This window comes from Chrysemys picta, chromosome 17 (genome assembly GCF_011386835.1).
Source record: "Chrysemys picta bellii isolate R12L10 chromosome 17, ASM1138683v2, whole genome shotgun sequence".
NCBI classification, from domain to species: Eukaryota; Metazoa; Chordata; order Testudines; family Emydidae; genus Chrysemys; species Chrysemys picta.
In genome coordinates this window covers 9431239-9453308 of record NC_088807.1, presented here as the reverse complement: position 1 = coordinate 9453308, position 22070 = coordinate 9431239, and the positions used below count along the sequence as shown (strand labels likewise).

At 49.0% G+C, this 22070-nt stretch overlaps 1 protein-coding gene across 1 annotated transcript in view; it reads left to right on the top strand.

Moving 5' to 3' along the window:
• Positions 1 to 22070, top strand: part of LOC101934392 (deleted in malignant brain tumors 1 protein-like) — a 278680-nt gene that overhangs the window by 128303 nt on the left and 128307 nt on the right. Inside the window, 2 exon segments of the mRNA XM_065571840.1 lie at positions 13776 to 14105; positions 14981 to 15310. Of these exon segments, the coding sequence (XP_065427912.1) occupies positions 13776 to 14105; positions 14981 to 15310 (660 nt within the window).

Below are 22070 nucleotides of genomic sequence, written 5' to 3'. Positions count from 1 at the left end.
AGTGCAAAGGGACAGAAACTGGCCTTTCCGAATGCAGGGCTCGGCCTTGGGGAGACAATAACTGTCACCATGGAGAAGATGCTGGTGTTGTTTGCGCAGGTAACCCTCATCCATCACTGTGCATGTTGAAGGGAGCAGGGTGGGAAGCTCATTACGGGGCATTGTCCCCTCACAGCCATTACTAACCCCAGCATGGTGCTTGGGGCCTGTGCTTCAGGAGCAATATGGCGGTTCCAGTAGGGGGCGCTCTCCTCTCACACACTGTGATGACCCTAATTCCCCTGTGCAGATCTATAGGCCTGTGCTGCAGGAAGCGGCATGGGGCCTCAGTAGGGGACGCTCTCCCAGGGCTGGCTCTAGGTTTATTGCCACCCCGAGCAAAAAATGTTTTGGCTGCCCCCCACCCCAGCCCTGGGCTCTCCGCCCCCACCCTCACCCCCTGCCACCCCAACCCTGGGCTCTCCCCCCGCACACCACGGGCACCCATCCACGTGTCTCCCTGCAGCGCCCAGCCCCTGTCCCACTGGGCATTCACAGCACTCACAGATCCACTGCTCCCAAAGGAACAGGGCCCCCATCTGACCATTTCCACCTCCCATCTCTGCCCCAATCAACGCACAGCCTGAAATCACTTCATAGTCACACCAAGGATAAGTGATTACACAGAGAGTAGAGATTTGAGGGGTACCAAGGAGAAGGGTTGGAAAGAAATGGTTCCATGGCCAATAAAATCATACCACGCTGACTAGAGCCTAGACTCATTGAACGAGATATTTTTCTGTCTGGTAGAGCAACACTCACCCCACAGTCCTTCCAGGGTTTTACTCCAGGCTTGGCTGTGATCTCCTGTTCCTGAGACAAATGCTGTCAGATGCCTCCAGGGTGAAAGGGAGCTCTTGTCCCCTCTCCTCTTTCTTTGTAGGTACAGACCATTGTCTCTTCCCAGAGGAGGTCTCTCTTCAGAGACTTGTGCTGAGGGTCCTTTGTCTTTGTAAATTCTCAGGCCCCCCACTGGGCCCAGACAGTGAATACAGCCTGTCTCCTCGGATGTGCTTTGTTCTATGTGCTGATTGGCTCAACTGAAGGGATTGCCATGGCGCAGGTGACAAGCTTCACTTCAGCACTTCTGGAGCCTCATATTCTGTATTTTACATCTCTCTTCAACTATGTCCCATACAAACATCTTGCTCCCGTTAGGTCGACCAGCGGGCTGCTGGCTCTTGGTAGAGACCTCACAAAACACCTCTGGTGAGCTATTGTGCATATATCTCATCCAGGGGATCCCTGTATAACTCTAGGTATCCCTGTGCCCTCTGCCAGTTGGCGTTTAGTTATCCCTGGGCCAGACTCCTCTGTGACGCAATGGGGACCTGGGTAACTGCAGCTTCCACTGGTTGGATTTGGTGTCAACGGAGCCTGCAGCCGCTCACTCAAACAAAAAATCTAGGGCCAATTTTTCAAGTGTCCGGTTCCTAATCACTGTGTTCCGGCAGATTTCCATCTCAGGGAATTAGCCCTGAACCTGTAACTTCCCCAACAGCTGGACACAGGACACTTCCTGTCCTACACAGCCTAAATATTTCCCTGTCCTGTTTCTCAGCTGCCCTGTCCTACCCTAGAAGTGGCTGCATGTCAGTGGGGGGAGTCGTCTTCTTTTGCGTATTTCACAAGTCGATATCTATGTAACCCTTCTGCCAGGTGGAGTCAGCAGCGACCAGGGCTGGATTCAGTATCTAGGATTCTAGGGGTTCCTTTTCAGCAATACTACAGAACTTGCTTGAGTTCCCAGCCAGTAACCTGAGACTATTACACACCACCCCCTGGGTGCTTCTACGAGGCAAAGCTTCCCCTCTCGCAAGCACAGAGTTTCAGTGCAGAAAAGAAACTTTTTAATAAAAGGAGGGAAGTAGCCCAGCATTAACTTGGGAAAACACCGGAAATAGGTAAAACCATGAGCAAAACACCTATCCCAGAGTACACTGGGCAGTGTCTTGCCTCAGGTTCTAGAGTCCAGCAACCCAAAGTTCCTTTAAGGTTCCCTTTCCTTCTCCCTCTACCACATCCCACTCACACTGGTTGTCCTTGGTTAGTGAAGACCCAGAGTTCAGAGCTGCACCTGTGTGACTTCACCTCCCACCATAGAGGCAGGGAGGAGAGCGCCTGGCTTGCTCTGCTGTCTGGGTGCTTGCTCTGGTGGCAGCTGCTCTGCCAGCCACTCACCATAAGAACATAAGTACGACTGTACCGGGTCAGACCAAAGGTCCATCTAGCCCAGTATGCTGATCTACCGACAGTGGCCAATGCCAGGTGCCCCAGAAGGAGTGGACCAACAGGCAATGATCAGGTAATCTCTCTCCTGCCATCCATCTCCATCCTCTGACAAACAGAGACTAGGGACACCATTCCTTACCCATCCTGGCTAATAGCCATTAATGGACTTCACCACCATGAATTTATCCAGTTCTCTTTTAAACGCTGTTATAGTCCTAGCCTTCACAACCTCCTCAGGTAAGGAGTTCCACAGTAGACTGTGTGCTGCGTGAAGAAGAACTTCCTTGTATTTGTTTTAAACCTGCTGCCTATTAATTTCATTTGGTGACCCCTAGTTCTTGTATTATGGGAATAAGTAAATAACTGTTCCTTATCCACTTTCTCCACATCACTCATGATTTTATAGACCTCTATCATATCCCCCCTTAGTCTCCTCTTTTCCAAGCTGAAGAGTCCTAGCCTCTTTAATGTCTCCTCACATGGGACCCGTTCCAAACCCCTAATCATTTTTAGTTGACCTTTTCTGAAGCTTTTCTAGTGCCAGTATATCTTTTTTGAGATGAGAAGACCACATCTGTATGCAGTATTCGAGATGTGGGCGTACCATCGATTTATATAAGGGCAATAATATATTCTCAGTCTTATTCTCTATCCCCTTTTTAATGATCCCTAGCATCCTGTTTGCTTTTTTGACCGCCTCTGCACACTGCGCGGACATCTTCAGAGAACTATCCACAATGACTCCAAGATCTTTTTCCTGACTTGTAGCTAAATTAGCCCCCATCATATTGTATGTATAGTTGGGGTTATTTTTTCCAATGTGCATTACTTTACATTTATCCACATTAAATTTCATTTGCCATTTTGTTGCCCAATCACTTAGTTTTGTGAGATCTTTTTGAAGTTCATCACAATCTGCTTTGGTCTTAACTATCTTGAGCAGTTTACTGCAAACTTTGCCACCTCATCTGCAAACTTTGCCACCTCACTGTTTACCCTTTTCTCTAGATCATTTATAAATAAGTTGAATAGGATTGGTCCAAGGACTGACCCTTGGGGAACACCACTAATTACCCCTCTCCATTCTGAGAATTTACCATTAATTCCTACCCTTTGTTCCCCGGTCTCTTAACCAGTTCTCAATCCATGAAAGACCTTCCCTTTTATCCCATGACAACTTACTTTACTTAAGAGCTTTTGGTGAGGGACCTTGTCAAAGGCTTTCTGGCAATCTAAGTACATGTTGACCCCTTCAAAGAACTCTAATAGATTAGTAAGACATGATTTCCCTTTACAGAAACCATGTTGACTATTGCTCAACAGGTTATGTTTTTCTATGTGTCTGACAATTTTATTTTTAACTATTGTTTCGACTAATTTGCCCGGTACCGACGTTAGACTACCGGTCTGTAATTGCCGGGATCACCTCTAGAGCCCTTTTTAAATATTGGCGTTACATTAGCTAACTTCCAGTCATTGGGTACAGAAGCCAATTTAAAGGACAGGTTACAAACCTTAGTTAATAGTTCCGCAACTTCATATTTGAGTTCTTTGAGAACTCTTGGGTGAATGCCATCTGGTCCCGGTGACTTGTTAATGTTAAGTTTATCAATTAATTCCAAAACCTCCTCTAGTGACACTTCAATCTGTGACAGTTCCTCAGATTCGTCACCTACAAAAGCCGGCTCAGGTTTGGGAATCTCCCTAACATCCTCAGCCGTGAAAACTGAAACAAAGAATCCATTTAGTTTCTCCGCAATGACTTTATCGTCTTTAAGCGTTCCTTTTGTATCTCGATCATCGAGGGGCCCCACTGGTTATTTAGCAGGCTTCCTGCTTCTGATATACTTAAAAAACATTTTGTTATTACCTTTGAAGTTTTTGGCTAGCCATTCTTCAAACTCCTCTTTGGATTTTCTTATTACATTCTTGCACTTAATTTGGCAGTGTTTATGCTCCTTTCTATTTGCCTCACTAGGATTTGGCTTCCACTTTTTAAAGGAACTCTTTTTATCTCTCACTGCTTCTTTTACATGGTTGTTAAGCCACGGTGGCTCTTTTTTAGTTCTTTTACTGTGTTTCTTAATTTGGGGTATACATTGAAGTTGGGCCTCTATTATGGTGTTCTTAAAAAGCGCCCATGCAGCTTGCAGGGATTTCACTTTAGTCACTGTACTTTTTAACTTCTGTTTAACTAACCCCCTCATTTTTGCATAGTTCCCCCTTTTAAAATTAAATGCCACAGTGTTGGGCTGTTGAGATGTTCTTCCCACCACAGGGATGTTGAATGCTATTGTATTATGGTCACTATTTCCAAGCAGTCCTGTTATAGCTACCTCTTGGACCAGCTCCTGCGCTCCACACAGGACTAAATCTAGAGTTGCCTCTCCCCTTGTGGGTTCCCATACCAGCTGCTCCATGAAGCAGTCATTTAAAGTATCAAGAAATTTTATCTCTGCATTTGGTCCTGAAGTGAAATGTTCCCATTCAATATGGAGATAATTGAAATCCCCCACTATTATTGGGTTCTTAATTTTGATAGCCTCTCTAATTTCCTTTAGCATTTCACCACTCTGCTCACCCTCACCTTCTGCTGCCCCCGGCCGCTCTACTGTGACCTCTGCAGGTCGCTCTCTTGAGGCTCCACCCAGCTCTCAGTGACTGTCAGCTCTTAGTGGGGAACCCTCAGTGCTGAAGCAGCTGGGCAAAAACACTGTCTCACAGCAGGTGATTTCAGCTCTAGTGATCACTGAAAACAAAAAGACTCCTAATGGAGCCTTAATTAACTCTATCTTTGGGGGGAGAGGCAGATTGAACCATGCCTACACCCCTTACACAGCGCCCTCAGCAGGAACACCCATCTCCACCCCCTCTCACTCTTGATAGGGGTCTGGTGTCTGAGCCCCCTGGTTAATGAGTTCAGTTCAGTTGTGGGTGACCCCCTCAGTCAGGGCAGGCTAAGCACGGTTCTGTTGCCCTTTACTCAGACAATCAGGATAACATTTCATTGCCCCTTTATTCAGTACTCCAGTGATTTGTAACCCAACACCAGCCAACACAGCTCTGTCTGCTGGATACCTAGGTAGAATGGGTGTGTTCATGTAAATACTGTCTGGTCCTGAAGCCTTTTCCCCTTCCCAGCTCATCACTAGGTGTTAGGGGAGAGCTCATTCCAATCTTGCTCACCTCTAGTTCAGGGATGGGCAACCTTTGGCACACGGCCCATCAGGGAAAGCCACTGGTGGGCCGGGCCGGTTTGTTTACCTGCAGTGTCCGCAGGTTCGACTGATAGCAGCTCCTACTGACCATGGTTCGCTGCTCCAGGCCAATGGAGGCTGTGGGAAGCGGCGGCCAGCACATCCCTCAGCCTGTGCCGCTTCCTGCAGCCCCCATTGGCCTGGAAAGGCGAACCGCGGTCAGTGGGAGCTGCGATCGGCCGAACCTGGGGATGCTGCAGGTAAACAAATCGTCCTGGCCTGCCAGCGGATTTCCCTGACAGACCGCGTGCCAATGGTTGCCGATCCCTGCTCTAGCTTGTTCAGCCATCTGACTGTGCATCCTCAAGGTCCAGTCTTCTAATGGGGCTCGCCTCCACCACGTGTGTGACCGTCTGTATTGCTGCCCTACCTCTTGTTTCATTAACCTTTGCTCTCTCTCATCCTTCCACTTTATTCCCTGGTCATTCCTTACCATTCTTTTTACATCTTCAGCCACTATTAAAAAAAGTTGCCTATCATTTACCAGAACATTTTACCTTTCCCCTGCTCTGAGCAAACCTTAATTTTAAAACAACACCCACATGAAATGGTGGGTAGGTATTATCCATGCTTAATAGAAGAAGGACCCAAACACAGAGGATTGCCCCAGGTCACTTTGTGAGCCCATGGAACAGCCTGGGCTAGAACCCAGGCACTTCTAGTTGTTGTAGTATTACTTCTAATTTCAATTCTAATAGCAATTTGAAAATGTAACGGCTGCTTGAGAAGATCAAGCTAAGCCAAATCTCTGCATCGCAGCAGTCCCTCTGGCCAGTCCAGTCAGGGGACCGTTAAGCCTAGTCCAGGATCTGCGTCCCAGGTTGCAAATAGGACTACAAGTTAGGGCTTCTGAAAATCCATCAGCACGCCAGTCTCTTTATCCCAGAGTTGCTGCCCCTGTGTGGGGACACAGCTGTCAGCCCAGTTCTGCCATCATTCATCTGAGACTGGTACTGGGCTGGCAGCACTAGACACAAGTGCAGCAATGGCTGCCACAAAACGATGTTGCCAAGTCAGTCGTAGAAAGTCAAGAGGAACTGCAGGGGCAGGTGTTTGCTTCAGGAGGGGGCCGATCTGCTTGTAGGGAGTGTGCATTGCCTCTGCCCTGGTCGGAACCATTGTCAGCCTCATGCGCAGCAGATTCCTGCCAGGCGTCCCTGTGCTCCAGGCAGTTCTAAGGGGGATCATAGAATCATAGAATATCAGGGTTGGAAGGGACTTCAGGAGGTCATCTAGTCCAATCCCCTGCTCAAAGCAGGATCAATCACCAATTAAATCATTCCAGCCAGGGCTTTGTCAAGCCGGGCCTTAAAAACCTCCAAGGAAGGAGATTCCACCACCTCCCTAGGTAACCCATTCCAGTGCTTCACCACCCTCCTAGTGAAATAGTTTTTCCTAATATCCAACCTAAACCTCCCCCACTGCAACTTGAGACCATTGCTCCTTGTTCTGTCATGTGCTACCTCTGAGAACAGCCTAGCTCCATCCTCTTTGGAATCCCCTTTCAGGTAGTTGAAAGCAGCTAGTAACTCCTCCCTCATTCTTCTCTTCTGCAGACTAAATATGCCCAGTTCCCTCAGCCTCTCCTCATAAGTCATGTGCTCCAGACCCCTAATCATTTTTGTTGCTCTCTGCTGGACTCTTTCCAATTTTTCCACATCCTTCTTGTAGTGTGGGGCCCAAAACTGACACAGTACTCCAGATGAGGCCTCATCAATGCCGAATAGAGGGGAATGATCATGTCCCTTGATCTGCTGGCAATGCCCCTGCTTATACAGCCCAAAATGCTGTTAGCCTTCTTGGCAACAAGGGCACACTGTTGACTCATATCCAGCTTCTCATCCACTGTAACCCCAAGGTCCTTTTCTGCAGAACTGCTGCCTAGCCACTCGCTCCCTAGTTTGTAGCGGTGCATGGGATTCTTCCATCCTAAGTGCAGGACTCTGCACTTGTCCTTGTTGAACCTCATCAGATTTGTTTTGGCCCAATCCTCTAATTTGTCTAGGTCCCCCTGTATCCTATCCCTCCAGCATATCTACTACTCCTCCCAGTTTAATGTAATCTGCAAACTTGCTGAAGATGCAATCCACACCATCCTCCAGATTATTAATGAAGATATTGCACAAAACCGGCCCCAAGACCGACCCTTAGGGCACTCTGCTTGATACCGGCTGCCAACTAGACATGGAGCCATTGATCAATAACCGTTAAGCCCAATGATCTATCCAGCTTTCTATTGGCCTTATAGTCCATTCATCCAGCCCATACTTAGGATACACGATGTGACGGAGAGACTGCCGAGACTCATCAAGCCCTCGGATCGCTACCCCTTCCTGCTTCTCCACGTGGGCACCAATGATACTGCCAAGAATGACCTTGAGCGAATCACTGCAGACTACGTGGCTCTGGGAAGAAGGATAAAGGAGTTTGAGGCGCAAGTGGTGTTCTCGTCCATCCTCCCTGTGTAAGGAAAAGGCCGGGGTAGAGACCGTCGAATCGTGGAAGTCAACGAATGGCTACGCAGGTGGTGTCGGAGAGAAGGCTTTGGATTCTTCGACCATGGGATGGTGTTCCAAGAAGAAGGAGTGCTAGGCAGAGACGGGCTCCACCTAACGAAGAGAGGGAAGAGCATCTTCGCCAGCAGGCTGGCTAACCTAGTGAGGAGGGCTTTAAACTAGGTTCACCGGGGGAAGGAGACCAAAGCCCTGAGGTAAGTGGGGAAATGGGATCCTGGGAGGAAGCACAAGCAGGAGAGCGCAAGTGGGGAGGACTCCTGTCTCATGCTGAGAAAGAGGGACGATCGATGAGTTATCTTAAGTGCCTATACACAAATGCAAGAAGCCTGGGAAACAAGCAGGGAGAACTGGAAGTCCTGGCACAGTCAGGGAACTATGATGTGATTGGAATAACAGAGACTTGGTGGGATAACTCACATGACTGGAGTACTGTCATGGATGGATATAAACTGTTCAGGAAGGACAGGCAGGGCAGAAAAGGTGGGGGAGTTGCGTTGTATGTAAGAGAGGAGTATGACTGCTCAGAGCTCCGGTATGAAAATGCAGAAAAACCTGAGAGTCTCTGGATAAAGTTGAGAAGTGTGAGCAACAAGGGTGATGTCGTGGTTGGAGTCTGCTATAGACCACCAGACCAGGGGGATGAGGTGGACGAGGCTTTCTTCTGGCAACTAGCAGAAGTTGCTAGATCGCAGGCCCTGGTTCTCATGGGAGACTTTAATCACCTTGATATCTGCTGGGAGAGCAATACAGCGGTGCACAGGCAATCCAGGAAATTTTTGGATAGTGTAGGGGACAATTTCCTGGTGCAAGTGCTGGAGGAACCAACTAGGGGCAAAGCTTTTCTTGACCTGCTACTCACAAACAGAGAAGAACTAGTAGGGGAAGCAAAAGTGGATGGGAACCTGGGAGGCAGTGACCATGAGATGGTCGAGTTCAGGATCCTGACACAAGGAAGAAAGGAGAGCAGCAGAATACGGACCCTGGACTTCAGAAAAGCAGACTTTGACTCCCTCAGGGAACAGATGGGCAGGATCCCCTGGGAGAATAACATGAAGGGCAAAGGGGTCCAGGAGAGCTGGCTGTATTTTAAAGAATCCTTATTGAGGTTGCAGGAACAAACCATCCCGATGTGTAGAAAGAATAGTAAATATGGCAGGCGACCAGCTTGGCTAAACAGTGAAATCCTTGCTGATCTTAAACGCAAAAAAGAAGCTTACAAGAAGTGGAAGATTGGACAAATGACCAGGGAGGAGTATAAAAATATTGCTCAGGCGTGCAGGAGTGAAATCAGGAAGGCCAAATCACACTTGGAGTTGCAGTTAGCAAGAGATGTTAAGAGTAACAAGAAGGGTTTCTTCAGGTATGTTAGCAACAAGAAGAAAATCAAGGAAAGTGTGGGCCCCTTACTGAATGAGGGAGGCAACCTAGTGACCGAGGATGTGGAAAAAGCTAATGTACTCAATGATTTTTTTGCCTCTGTCTTAACGAACAAGGTCAGCTCCCAGACTGCTGCACTGGGCAGTACAGCATGGGGAGAAGGTGACCAACCCTCTGTGGAGAAAGAAGTGGTTCGGGACTATTTAGAAAAACTGGACGTACACAAGTCCATGGGGCCGGATGCGCTGCATCCGAGGGTGCTAAAGGAGTTGGCGGGTGAGATTGCAGAGTCATTAGCCATTATTTTTGAAAACTCATGGCGATCGGGGGAGGTCCCAGATGACTGGAAAAAGGCTAATGTAGTGCCCATCTTTAAAAAAGGGAAAAAGGAGGATCCGGGGAACTACAGGCCAGTCAGCCTCACCTCAGTCCCTGGAAAAATCATGGAGCAGGTCCTCAAGGAATCAATTATGAAACATTTAGAGGAGAGGAAAGTGATCAGGAACAGTCAGCATGGATTCACGAAGGGCAAGTCGTGCCTGACTAACCTAATTGCCTTCTATGATGAGATAACTGGCTCTGTGGATGAGGGGAAAGCAGTGGATGTGTTATTCCTTGACTTTAGCAAAGCTTTTGATACGGTCTCCCACTGTATTCTTGCCGCCAAGTTAAAGAAGTATGGGCTGGATGAATGGACTGTAAGGTGGATAGAAAGCTGGCTAGATCGTCGGGCTCAACGGGTAGTGATCAATGGCTCCATGTCTAGTTGGCAGCCGGTTTCAAGCGGAGTGCCCCAAGGGTAGGTCCTGGGGCCGGTTTTGTTTAATATCTTTATTAATGATCTGGAGGATGGTGTGGACTGCACTCTCAGCAAGTTTGCAGATGACACTAAACTAGGAGGCGTGGTAGATACACTAGAGGGTAGGGATCGGATACAGAGGGACCTAGACAAATTAGAAGATTGGGCCGAAAAAAAACTGATGAGGTTCAACAAGGACAAGTGCAGAGTCCTGCACTTAGGACGGAAGAATCCCATGCACTGCTACAGACTAGGGACCGAATGGCTAGGTAGCAGTTCTGCAGAAAAGGACCTAGGGGTCACAGTGGACGAGAAGCTGGATATGAGTCAACAGTGTGCTCTTGTTGCCAAGAAGGCTAACGGCATTTTGGGCTGTATAAGTAGGGGCATTGCCAGCAGATCGAGGGACGTGATCGTTCCCCTTTATTCGACATTGGTGAGGCCTCATCTGGAGTACTGTGTCAGTTTTGGGCCCCACACTACAAGAAGGATGTGGAAAAATTGGAAAGAGTCCAGCGGAGGGCAACAAAAATGATTAGGGGTCTGGAGCACATGACTTATGAGGAGAGGCTGAGGGAACTGGGATTGTTTAGTCTCCAGAAGAGAAGAATGAGGGGGGATTTGATAGCAGCCTTCAACTACCTGAATGGGGGTTCCAAAGAGGATGGAGCTCGGCTGTTCTCAGTGGTTGCAGACGACAGAACAAGGAGCAATGGTCTCAAGTTGCAGTGGGGGAGGTCCAGGTTGGATATTAGGAAAAACTATTTCACTAGGAGGGTGGTGAAACACTGGAATGCGTTACCTAGGGAGGTGGTGGAGTCTCCTTCCTTGGAGGTTTTTAAGGCCCGGCTTGACAAAGCCCTGGCTGGGATGATTTAGCTGGGAATTGGTCCTGCTTTGAGCAGGGGGTTGGACTAGATGACCTCTTGAGGTCCCTTCCAACTCTGATATTCTCTGATTCTCTGATTCTATGATTTAACTTGCTGGCAAGAATACTGTGGGGGACCATATCAAAAGCTTTGCTAAAGTCAAGGAATAACATGTCCACTGCTTTCCCCTCATCCACAGACCCAGTTATCTCCTCATAGAAGGCAATTAGGTTAGTCAGGCACGACTTGCCCTTGATGAATCCATGCTGACTGTTCTTGATCACTTTCCTCTCCTCTAAGTGCTTCAGAATTGAATCCTTGAGGACCTGCTCCATGATTTTTCCAGGGACTAAGGTGAGGCTGACTGGCCTGTAGTTCCCCGGATCCTCCTTCTTCCCTTTTTTAAAGATGGGCACTACTTTAGCCTTTATCCAGTCATCCGGGACCTCTCCGGATCCCCATGAGTTTTCAGAGATAATGGCCAATGGCTCTGCAGTCACATCGGCCAACTCCTTTAGCACCCTCGCATTCAGCCCCATGGACTTGTGCTCATCCAGCTTCTCTAAATAGTCCTGAACCACTTCCTTCTCCACAGAGGGCTGGTCACCTCGTCCCCATACTGTGCTGTCCAGTGCAACAGTCTGGGAGCTGACCTTGTTCATGAAGACAGAGGCAAAAAAAGCACTGAGTACATTAGCTTTTTCCACATCCTCTGCCACTAGATAGCCTCCCTCATTCAGTAAGGGGCCCACACTTTCCTTGACTTTCTTCTTGTTGCTAACATACCTGTAGAAACCCTTCTTGTTACTCTTAACATCCCTTGCTAGCTGCAACTTGAAGTGTGATTTGGCCTTCCTGATTACACCCCTGCATGCCAGAGCAATATTTTTGTACTCCTCCCTGGTTATTTGTCCAATCTTCCACTTCTTGTCAGCTTCTTATTTTGTGTTTAAGATCAGCAAGGATTTCACTGTTAAGCCAAGCTGGTCACCTGCCATATTTACTATTCTTTCTACATATCGGGATGGTTTGTTCCTGGACTCTAGGTGACCTTTTCAGGGAGCTATGGAGCCAGCACATGTAAATTCGATTCTGATGTCAGGCTAAGGCAACCACTAATGACACGGGTGACTGTGTTCAGCTCCCAATCACCAAGATGCTTATGCCAGCATCTGCCCCACGGTATTGCACAGTATCACACTGGAGCGAATATCAGCTCCAGGAGTGAGGGTGTAAATCTGCTCCCGAGGACGTTCCTGCCAGCAGTGCAGGGGATGATCTTTTTAAGTGCTCTAGTGGGAGCAGTAGGTCAGACTGCCGTCCATTCTGCATAACTAGGTGACAGCTGGCTGGGAGGGGAATGGACAAACTTCAACATTGCCCAAGTGATTAGCCTGGTCAGTGGTGGGGAGCCCTTGACAGGCAGTGGCTGTGTGCAGAGACAGTCAGACACGTTGGTGGGAGGCGCTACGTTCCCCAGCAACAGAAGAGATCAGAGGCCCAGGAACCTCCCTGAGTGTTTATTCCCTTGGGTGTTTGCAGACTCCGGCATCTCCGAAGTGACTGAGCTGCGGCTGGTGAATGGTTCGAGTCGCTGCGCTGGGAGAGTCGAGGTGTTTCATAACAAGAAGTGGGGAACTGTGTGTAATGACAGCTGGGACTTACAGGATGCTGGAGTCGTGTGCAGGCAGCTGGGCTGTGGGACGCCGTTATCAACCCCCGCCGGAGCTCACTTTGGGCCAGGATCTGACCATATCTGGCTGGATACTGTCAACTGCACAGGGACAGAAGCTGCCCTCTCCCAATGCAGGGCTAAGCCTTGGGGAGACAGTAACTGTACCCATGAAGAAGATGCCGGTGTTGTGTGCTCAGGTAACCCTCCTCCAACTCCTCAATGTGGGTGGTGCAAGGATCGGGCTGGGAAGCTTTCAGCAAAGACCCAGCTCTCCTGTCTGAGTCAGCGCTGAGCCCAGTGCCCCAGCATGGTGCTAAGGGCCTGTACTGCAGGGAGCTGGTTTGGGGTCACAGTAAGTGTGGCTTTTCTCATGGTGTCAGCATTGAGCCCATTTCCCCCACCCAGTTCTACAAGCCTGTGCTGCAGGTACACAGATGGGGGCTCAGTGGGAGGCACTCTGCCCTTGCAGTCAGTGCTATCCCAGTGCCCCAGCACAGCACTTAGGGCCTGCGCTGCAGGGAGCAGTACGTGCGCCTCAGTGAGAGGCCCTCCCCGTCACTGATCGCTCTGATCCCCCTGCCCCACTACAGCACAATGGGGCGCTGGGTAACCATAGATTCCATTTGTGGGATTTGGTGTTGAATGGATCCTGCAGCCACTCGGGGATCCCTTTTTGAAGTTGTGGTTCCTATCCCAGTCACTCCGGGTGATTTCTATCTCAGCTAATTTGCCTGAACTTGTAACATCCCCCACAGCTGTGACTGGAGACAGGGTTCTTCCTAAATTCCTCTCCTACACAGCCCATGAATTTCTGGGTCCTGTCTCTCAGCTGCCTTGTTCCACCCCAGAGGTGCCTGCATATCAGAGGTGGGGAGTAAGTCCTTGACAGGCAGGTGCTCTGTTTAGAGGCTGTTCAGATCTGTCAGTGGGAGGTGCTAAGTTCCCCAGCATTAGTAGCAATCACATGCACAGGAACCCACCTGAGTGTTTATTCCCTTGGGGCATTTGCAGACTCAGGCATTTCAGAGCAGACTTCGCTCCGACTGGTGAACGGCCCGAGTCGCTGCGCTGGGAGGGTCGAGGTGCTTCACAACCAGCAGTGGGGAACCGTGTGTGATGATGACTGGAACCTACAGGATGCCACAGTCGTGTGCAGGCAGCTGGGCTGTGGGACGGCGTTATCAGCCCCTGGGAGAGCTCACTTTGGGCGAGGATCTGACCCCATCTGGCTGGATGACGTTCAATGCACAGGGACAGAAGCTGCCCTCTCCCAATGCAGGGCTCGGCCTTGGGGAGAGTATAACTGTCACTACGGAGAAGATGCCGGTGTTGTGTGCTCAGGTAACCCTCCTCCATCCCGGTGGATGCTGCAGGAAGTGGGGTAGGAGGTCAGAAGGGGGCAGTCAGTTCAGAGCCCAATGTAACAGTGCTGTGCCAGAGGCCTGTGCTGTAGGGACAGCGTGCAGGCTCCTGAGAGATTGCTCTGCCCTCGCAGTCAGCGCTGACCCCCATGTGGGTGAAGGGACTGTGCTGTAGGGAGCAGTTTGGGGACCACACAAGGGGCCTTTCCCCCTGGAGTTAGTGCTGACCCCAGTGTCCCAGGGTGATGACGGCTGTTGTGCTGTAGGAGGCAGGGTGGCGGTTTCAAGAATAAAGTCCTCCCATTGTGGGCAGTGCTGGCCCCAGTGCCCCAGCACAGCAGTTACGGCCTGTGCTGCAGGAAGCAGTACCTGCGCCTCAATGAGAGACCCTCCCCATCGCTGATCGCTCTGATCCCCCTGACCCACTACAGCACAATGGGACCCTGGGTAACCGTAGATCCCATTTGTGGGATTTGGGGTTAAAAAGAGCCTGCATCTGCTCAGGGGCAGTAGATACCTGGGATCCCTTTATTGAACTGTGGGGCTCCTCCCCCACACACTCTGGGTGATTTCCATCTCAGCTAATTGTCAGCTGGAACCTGTAATATCCCCCAAAGCTGTGACTGGAGACAAAGTTCTTCCTCACTCCCTCTCCTGCACAGCCCATGAGTTTCTGTGCCTGGTCTCTCAGCTGCCCTGTCCCACTCCAGAGGTGGCTGCATGTCAGTGGTGGGGAGTGAACCCCTGACAGGCAGTTGCAGAGGCTGTTCACAGCCATTAGTGGAAGGTGCTACTTTCCCCAGGGTCACCAGTGATCAGATGGAGTGAATGTTTATTCCCTTGGGGCATTTGCAGACTCAGGCATTTCAGAGCAGCCTCAGCTTCGACTGGTGAACGGCCCAAGTCGCTGCGCTGGGAGAGTCGAGGTGCTTCACAACTATCTCTGGGGAACCGTGTGTGATGACAGCTGGGATTTAACTGAGGCCAGAGTCGTGTGCAGGCAGCTGGGCTGTGGGACGGCGTTATCAGCCCCTGGGGGGTCTCGATTTGGACGAGGCTCTGATCCCATCTGGCTGGATAACGTTCACTGCACAGGGACAGAAGCTGCCCTCTCCAATTGCAGGGCTCAGCCTTGGGGAATCCATAACTGTAACCACGGAGAAGATGCCGGTGTTGTGTGCTCAGGTAAGCCTCTCCATCACTGTGGGTGTTCTGGGGAGCGGGATGGGGACTCACTAGGGGACGCCCTGCCCTCACAGTCAGTGCTGAACCCAATGCCCCAGCACAGCACTTAGGGCCTGTGCTGCAGGAGGTAGTACGTGCGCCTCAATGAGAGACCCTCCCCATCGCTGATCGCACTGATTCCCCTGCCCCACTACAGCACAATGGGGCACAGGGTAACCGTAGATCCCATTTGTGGGATTTGGGGTTGAATGGAGCCTGCAGACGCTCAGGAGAAGTAGAAACCATGGGTCCCTTTATGAAGTGTGGGGCTCCTACCCCCATCGTAGTGATTTCAATCTCACCTAATTACCCCTGAACCTCTAACATCCCCCACTGCTGTGACTGAGACAGGGCTCTTCCTCACTTCCTCGCCTACACAGCCCATGTGTTTTCATGGCCTGTCTCTCAGCTGCCCGTGCGCACCCCAGAGGTGGCTGTATATCAGTAGGGCAGAATGAGCCCGTGTCAGGCAATTGGTATGTGTAGAGGCTGACCAGATCCGAGGTGCTATGTACCCCAATATCACTAGTGATCAGATGCAAAGGAATTTCCCTGAGTGTTTATTCCCTTGGCCCAGTTGCAGACTCAGCCATTCCAGAGCAGGCTCCAATCCGACTGGCTGATGGTTCTAGTCTCTGCGCTGGGAGAGTTGAGGTGTTTCACAACCATCAGTGGGGAACCGTGTGTGATGACAGCTGGGACATAACAGATGCTGGAGTCGTGTGCAGGCAGCTGGGCTGTGGGACGGCGTTATCAGCCCCTGGGAGAGCTCAGTTTGGGCCAGGATCTGACCATATCTGGCTGGATGATGTTCACTGCACAGGGACAGAAGCTGCCCTCTCCCAATGCAGGGCTCAGCCTTGGGGAGACAATAACTGTACCCATGGAGAAGATGCCGGTGTCGAGTGCTCAGGTAACCCACCTCCGTCACGTCACTGTGGGTGGTGCAGGGATCGGGCTGGGAAGCTTTCAGCACAGACCCAGCTCTCCTGTCTGAATCAGTGCTGACCCCAGTGCCCCAGCATGGTGCTAAAGGCCTGTACTGCAGGGAGCCGGTTGGGGGCCACAGTAAGTGTCGCTCTTCCCATGGTATCAGTGCTGACCCCATTTCCCCCACACAGTTCTACAGGCCTTTGCTGCAGGGAGCGGGATGGGGGCTCAATAGGGGGCGCTCTGCCCTCGCAGTCTGTGCTATCCCAGTACCCCAGCACAGCACTTAGGGCCTGCGCTGCAGGGAGCAGTACGTGTGTCTCAGTGAGAGACCCTCCCCATCGCTGATCGCTCTGATCCCCCTGCCCCACTATAGCACAATGGGACGCTGGGTAACCGTAGATCCCATTTGTGGGATTTGGGGTCGAATGGAGCCTGCAGCCGCTCAGAGGCAATAGAAACCTGGTATCCCTTTATGAAGTGTGGGGCTCCTCCCCCTGTCACTCAGGGTAATTTCCATCTCAGCTAATTACTCCTGAACCTTTAACATCTCCGAGAGCTGTGACTGGAGACATGGTTCTTCCTCACTCCCTCTCCTACAACGCCCATGAGTTTGTGTGCCTGGTCTCTCAGCTGCCCTGTTCCACCCCAGAAGTGGCTGCATGTCAGTGGTAGGGAGTGAGTCCTTGATAGGCAGGTGCTGTGTTTAGAGGCTGTTCAGACCTGTCAGCGGGAGGCGCTAAGTTCCCCAGTGTCACTAGTGATCAGAGGCACAGGAATCTCTTTGAGTCATTTTACCCTTGGGGTGTTTGCAGGCTCAGTCAGTCTGGGCTTTGCTCCACTCGGATTGGTGAATGGCCCAAATCCCTGCGCTGGGAGAGTCGAGGTGCTTCACAATCAGCCGTGGGGAACCGTGTGTGATGGCAACTGGCAGTTACCTGATGCTGCCGTCATGTGGAGGCAGCTGATCTGTGGGACGGCGTTATCAGCCCTAGGCAGGGCTTGATCTGGGAGAGGGTCTGATCCCATCTGGCGGGATGATGTTCACTGCAGAGGATCGGAAGTTTCCTGCAGTGAATGCCTGGCTAAGCCTTGGGGAAACCATAACTTTCACCACAGAAAAGATGCTGGTGTTATGTGTTCAGATAACCCACATCCATCACCATGGTGCAGGGAGGGGGAGGGGGTCTCAGCAGGGAGCGCTCTGCCCTCACAGTCAGTGCTGACCCCAACACTCCGGTGTGGTGCTAAGGGCCTGTTCTGCAGGGAGCAGCTCAGGGACCACCATGAGAGCTGGATGTCAGTGGTGGTGATTCAGCCTGGGACAGGCAGTCGCTGTGTGCGGAGCCCATTCAGACCCTTCAGTGGAAGGCACTATGTTCCCCAGCGTCTCTAGCAATCAGCGGCACAGGAACCTCCCTGAGTGTTTATTCCCTTGGGTGTTTGAAGGCTCAGGCATCTCAGAAGTGTCTTTGCTCCAGCTAGTGAATGGCCACAATCGCTGGGCTGGGAGAGTCGAGGTGTTTCATAACCAGCAGTGGAGAACTGGGTGTGTTGGCAGCTGGGACTTACGTGATGCTGGAGTTGTGTGCTGGGCAGTGGGACACCGTTATCAGCGCCACATGGAGCTCAGTTTGGACATGGATCTAACTGTCCCTGGGGGGATGATGTTAACTGCACAGGGACAGAAGTTGCCGTCTCCGAATGCAGGGCTAGGTCTTGGGGAGACCATAACTTCAATTATGCAGAAGATGCCAGTGTTGTGTGCTCAGCTAACTCTCGCTTTCCCTTGCACTGTTGATGCTGCAGAGAGCCTGTTGGGAAGCTCAATAGAGCATGTTTTCCTGTCTGAGTTAGTGCTGACCCCAGAGCCCCAGCACTGTGCTATGGGCCTCTACTGCAGAGAGGGGTATGTGTGCTGTGTGGAGAGGCCTTCATCCCCATTTGATTGTTCTAGTTAGTAGAAAATTGATAAGGGAAGCAAAGTGACGGAATAAGAAATCTATGGCCAGCAGAGTAAATGACAACAAGAAGGCGTTTTTAAAATATATTAAGAACCAAAAGAATCCTGACAATGATATCAGTCCATGCTTAGATGGAAATGGTAGAAATATCAATAACAATGCGGACAGAGCAGAAGTGTTCAATAAATATTTTTGTCTGTATTTGGGAAAAAGAGATCATATAGTCTCGCCATATGGTGATGATAACACTCTGTCTATTCCACTAATGTATCAGGAGGATGTTAAACAGAAGCCACGAAAGGTAGATAGTTTAAAATCAGCAGGTCCAGATAATTTGAATCCAAGGGTTTTAAAACAGCCAAGTATGGAGCATGCTGGACAGTTATTATTAATTTTCAATAAGTCTTGGAGGACTAGGAAAGCTCCAGCAGCCTGGAAGAAAGCTAATGTTGTGCCAATTTTTAAAAAGAGTAAAAGGGATAACTTGGCTAATTACAGGCCTGTCAGCCTAACGTCAATCCCAGGCAAGATAAAGAAGTGGCTGATATGGGAGTTGAACAATAAAGAATTAAAGGAGGGTAATGTCATTAAAGGAAATGAACATGGGTTTATGGAAAATAGATCTTGTCAAACTAACTTGATATTTTTTTTATGAGATTACCCGTTTGGTTGATAAAGGTAATAGTGTGGATGAAATAGACTTAGACTTCTGTAAGGTACCACAGAACATTTTGATTAAAAAAACTAGAACAGTATAAAATTAACATGGCACACATGGCAGAGAGTGGTTCTTGGACCTATGATATTTAACATTTTTATAAATGACTTAGAAGAAAATATAAAATCATAGATGTTAAAATTTGAAGATGATACAAAAATTGGGGGAGTGGTAAATAATGAAGTGCACAGGTTACTGATTCAGCCTGATTTGGATTGCTTGGTAAACTAGGTGCAAGCAAACAATATACATTGAAATGTAAATATCTACATCTAGGAACAAAGAATGTAGATCATGTTTACATGATGGGGGATTATATCCTGGGAAACAGTGACTCAGAAACAGATTTCCAGGTCATGGTGGACAATCAGTTGGGCATGAGCTCCCACTGAGACTCTGTGGTCAAAAGGGCTAATGCAAACCTGGGATATATAAAGAGAGGAATCATTAGCAGGAGTAGAAAGGATATTTTACCTGTATATTTGGCACTGCTGTGGCCATTGCAGGAATACAGTATTCAGTTCTGGTGCCCACAATCCAGGAAGGATGTTGATAAATTGGAGAGGGTCATAGAAGAGCCACAAGAATGATTAAAGGATAAGAAAACCTGCCTTACAGTGATAGGCTCAAGGAGCTCAATCTATTAACAAAGAGAAGGGTAAGAGGTGACTTGATCACAAACCAGTCTACAAGAATCTACCTGGGGAATAAATATTTAGTAAAGGGCTTTTCAATCTAGCAGAGAAAGGTAGAACAGGATCCAATGGCTGGAAGTTGAAGCTAGACAAATTCAGAGTGGAAAGGAGGCATACATTTAGAATGGTGAGGGTAATTAATCACCAGCACAATTTACCACGGGTTGTGGTGGATTCTCCATCGCTGACAATTGTTGAGTCAAGAATGGCTGTTTCTGTAAAAGCTCTGCTCTAGGATCAGACTAGATGATCACAAAGGTACGTTTAGAGATTTATAGATTCTAGGGCTGGAAGGGACCTCAAGAGGTCATTGAGTCCAGTCCCCTGCCCTCGTGGCAGGACCAAATACTGTCTAGACCATCCCTGATAGACATTTATGTAAACTACTCTTAAATATCTCCAGAGATGGAGATTCCACAACCTCCCTAGGCAGTTTATTCCAATGTTTAACCACCCTGACGGTTAGGAACTTTTTCCTAATGTCCAACCTAAACCTCCCTTGCTGCAGTTTAAGCCCATTGCTTCTTGTTCTATCCTTAGAGGCTAAGATGAACAAGTTTTTTCCCTCTTCATTATGACACCCTTTTAGATACCTGAAAACTGCTATCATGTCCCCTCTCAGTCTTCTCTTTTCCAAACTAAACAAACCCAATTCTTTCAGCCTTCCTTCATAGGTCATGTTCTCTAGACCTTTAATCATTCTTGTTGCTCCTCTCTGGACCCTTTCCAATTTCTCCACATCTTTCTTGAAATGCGGTGCCCAGAACTGGACACTATATTCCAGTTGAGGCCTAACCAGCGCAGAGTATAGCGAAAGAATGACTTCTCGCGTCTTGCTCACAACACACCTGTTAATGCATCCCAGAATCACGTTTGCTTTTTTTACAACAGCATCACACTGTTGACTCATATTTAGCTTGTGGTCCACTATAACCCCTAGATCCCTTTCTGCTGTACTCCTTCCTACACAGTCTCTTCCCATTCTCTATGTGTGAAACTGATATTTCCTTCCTAAGTGGAGCACTTTGCATTTGTCTTTATTAAACTTCATCCTGTTTACCTCAGATCATTTCTCCAATTTGTTCAGATCATTTTGAATTATGACCCGATCCTCCAAAGCAGTTGCAATCCCTCCCAGTTTGGTATCATCTGCAAACTTAATTAGTGTACTTTCTATGCCAATATCTAAGTCATTGTTGAAGGTATTGAACAGAGCCGGTCCCAAAACAGACCCCTGCGGAACCCCACTTGTTATACCTTTCCAGCAGGGTTGGAAATAACCATTAATAACTACTCTCTGAGTACGGTTATCCAGCCAGTTATGCACCCACCTTATAGTAGCCCGATCTAAGTTGTATTTGCCTAGTTTATTTATTTAGCCTTGGAATCAATGAATCTATGATCCACTTCGCCGCTATGGCACAACGGGGCTCTGTGTAATCACAGGCCTCACTGGTTGGATATGGTGTCAAATTGAGCCCATAGCCAATTACATGGACGAGAAACGAGGGTCACTTTGTCAAGAGTAGGTCTGGTATCCCCATTCTTGTGGCCAATTTGCATCTTAGTTAATTAATCCTGAACCTGTAATGTTCTCCGGGAGCTATGATTGGACTCAGGCTGCTTCCCCAGTTCCTGTTCTAAACAGCTGGGCCATATTTCCCTGTCCTGTTTCTCAGCTGCCTGTCCCTACCCATGAGGTGGCTTCATTTCAGTGGTGAGGAGAGATCCTGTTCTCCCGTTCTCATGCAATCTCTGTGTGTGGAGCCTGTTCAGACTAACAGAGTTTAAGGCTGGAAGGGAGTGTTTTGAGCACTGAGTCAGGCCATCGGCAAAATCTCTCTTGAGCCAAGGCCTCAACTTCTGTTTGAGTTATCACGGATTTTTAGAGAAAGATGCCCAGTCTTCTTCTTCCTGTATGGACTTAAAGTGCCAGAGGATCTCACACGTCCCTAGATACATTGTTCCAATAATTAATTAACCTCACTGGTATCAATGCCCTGATATTTCTGAATATATCTAGCTTCAGTCACTGGATCTCATTCTGGTTTTGCCTGCTGGATTCGAGAGCCCTCTGTGTCCTCCGATAGGTACTGATAGAGTGTAATCAAGTCAACTCTTAACTTTCTCTAAATTGAACTAAATAGGATGAATGGACTAAAAGGTGGATAGAAAGCTGTCTAGATTACTGGGCTCAACGGGTAGTGATCAACAGCTCAATGTCTAGTTGGCAGCTGGTATTAAGAGGACAACAAGGCGTCCGGTGGCACCTTAAAGACTAACAGATATATTTGGGCATAAGCTTTTGTGGGTAAAGAACACACTTCTTCAGATGCATGGAGTGAAAATTACAGATGCAGGCATTATATATTGACACATGAAGAGAAGGGAGTTACCTCACAAGTGGAGAATCA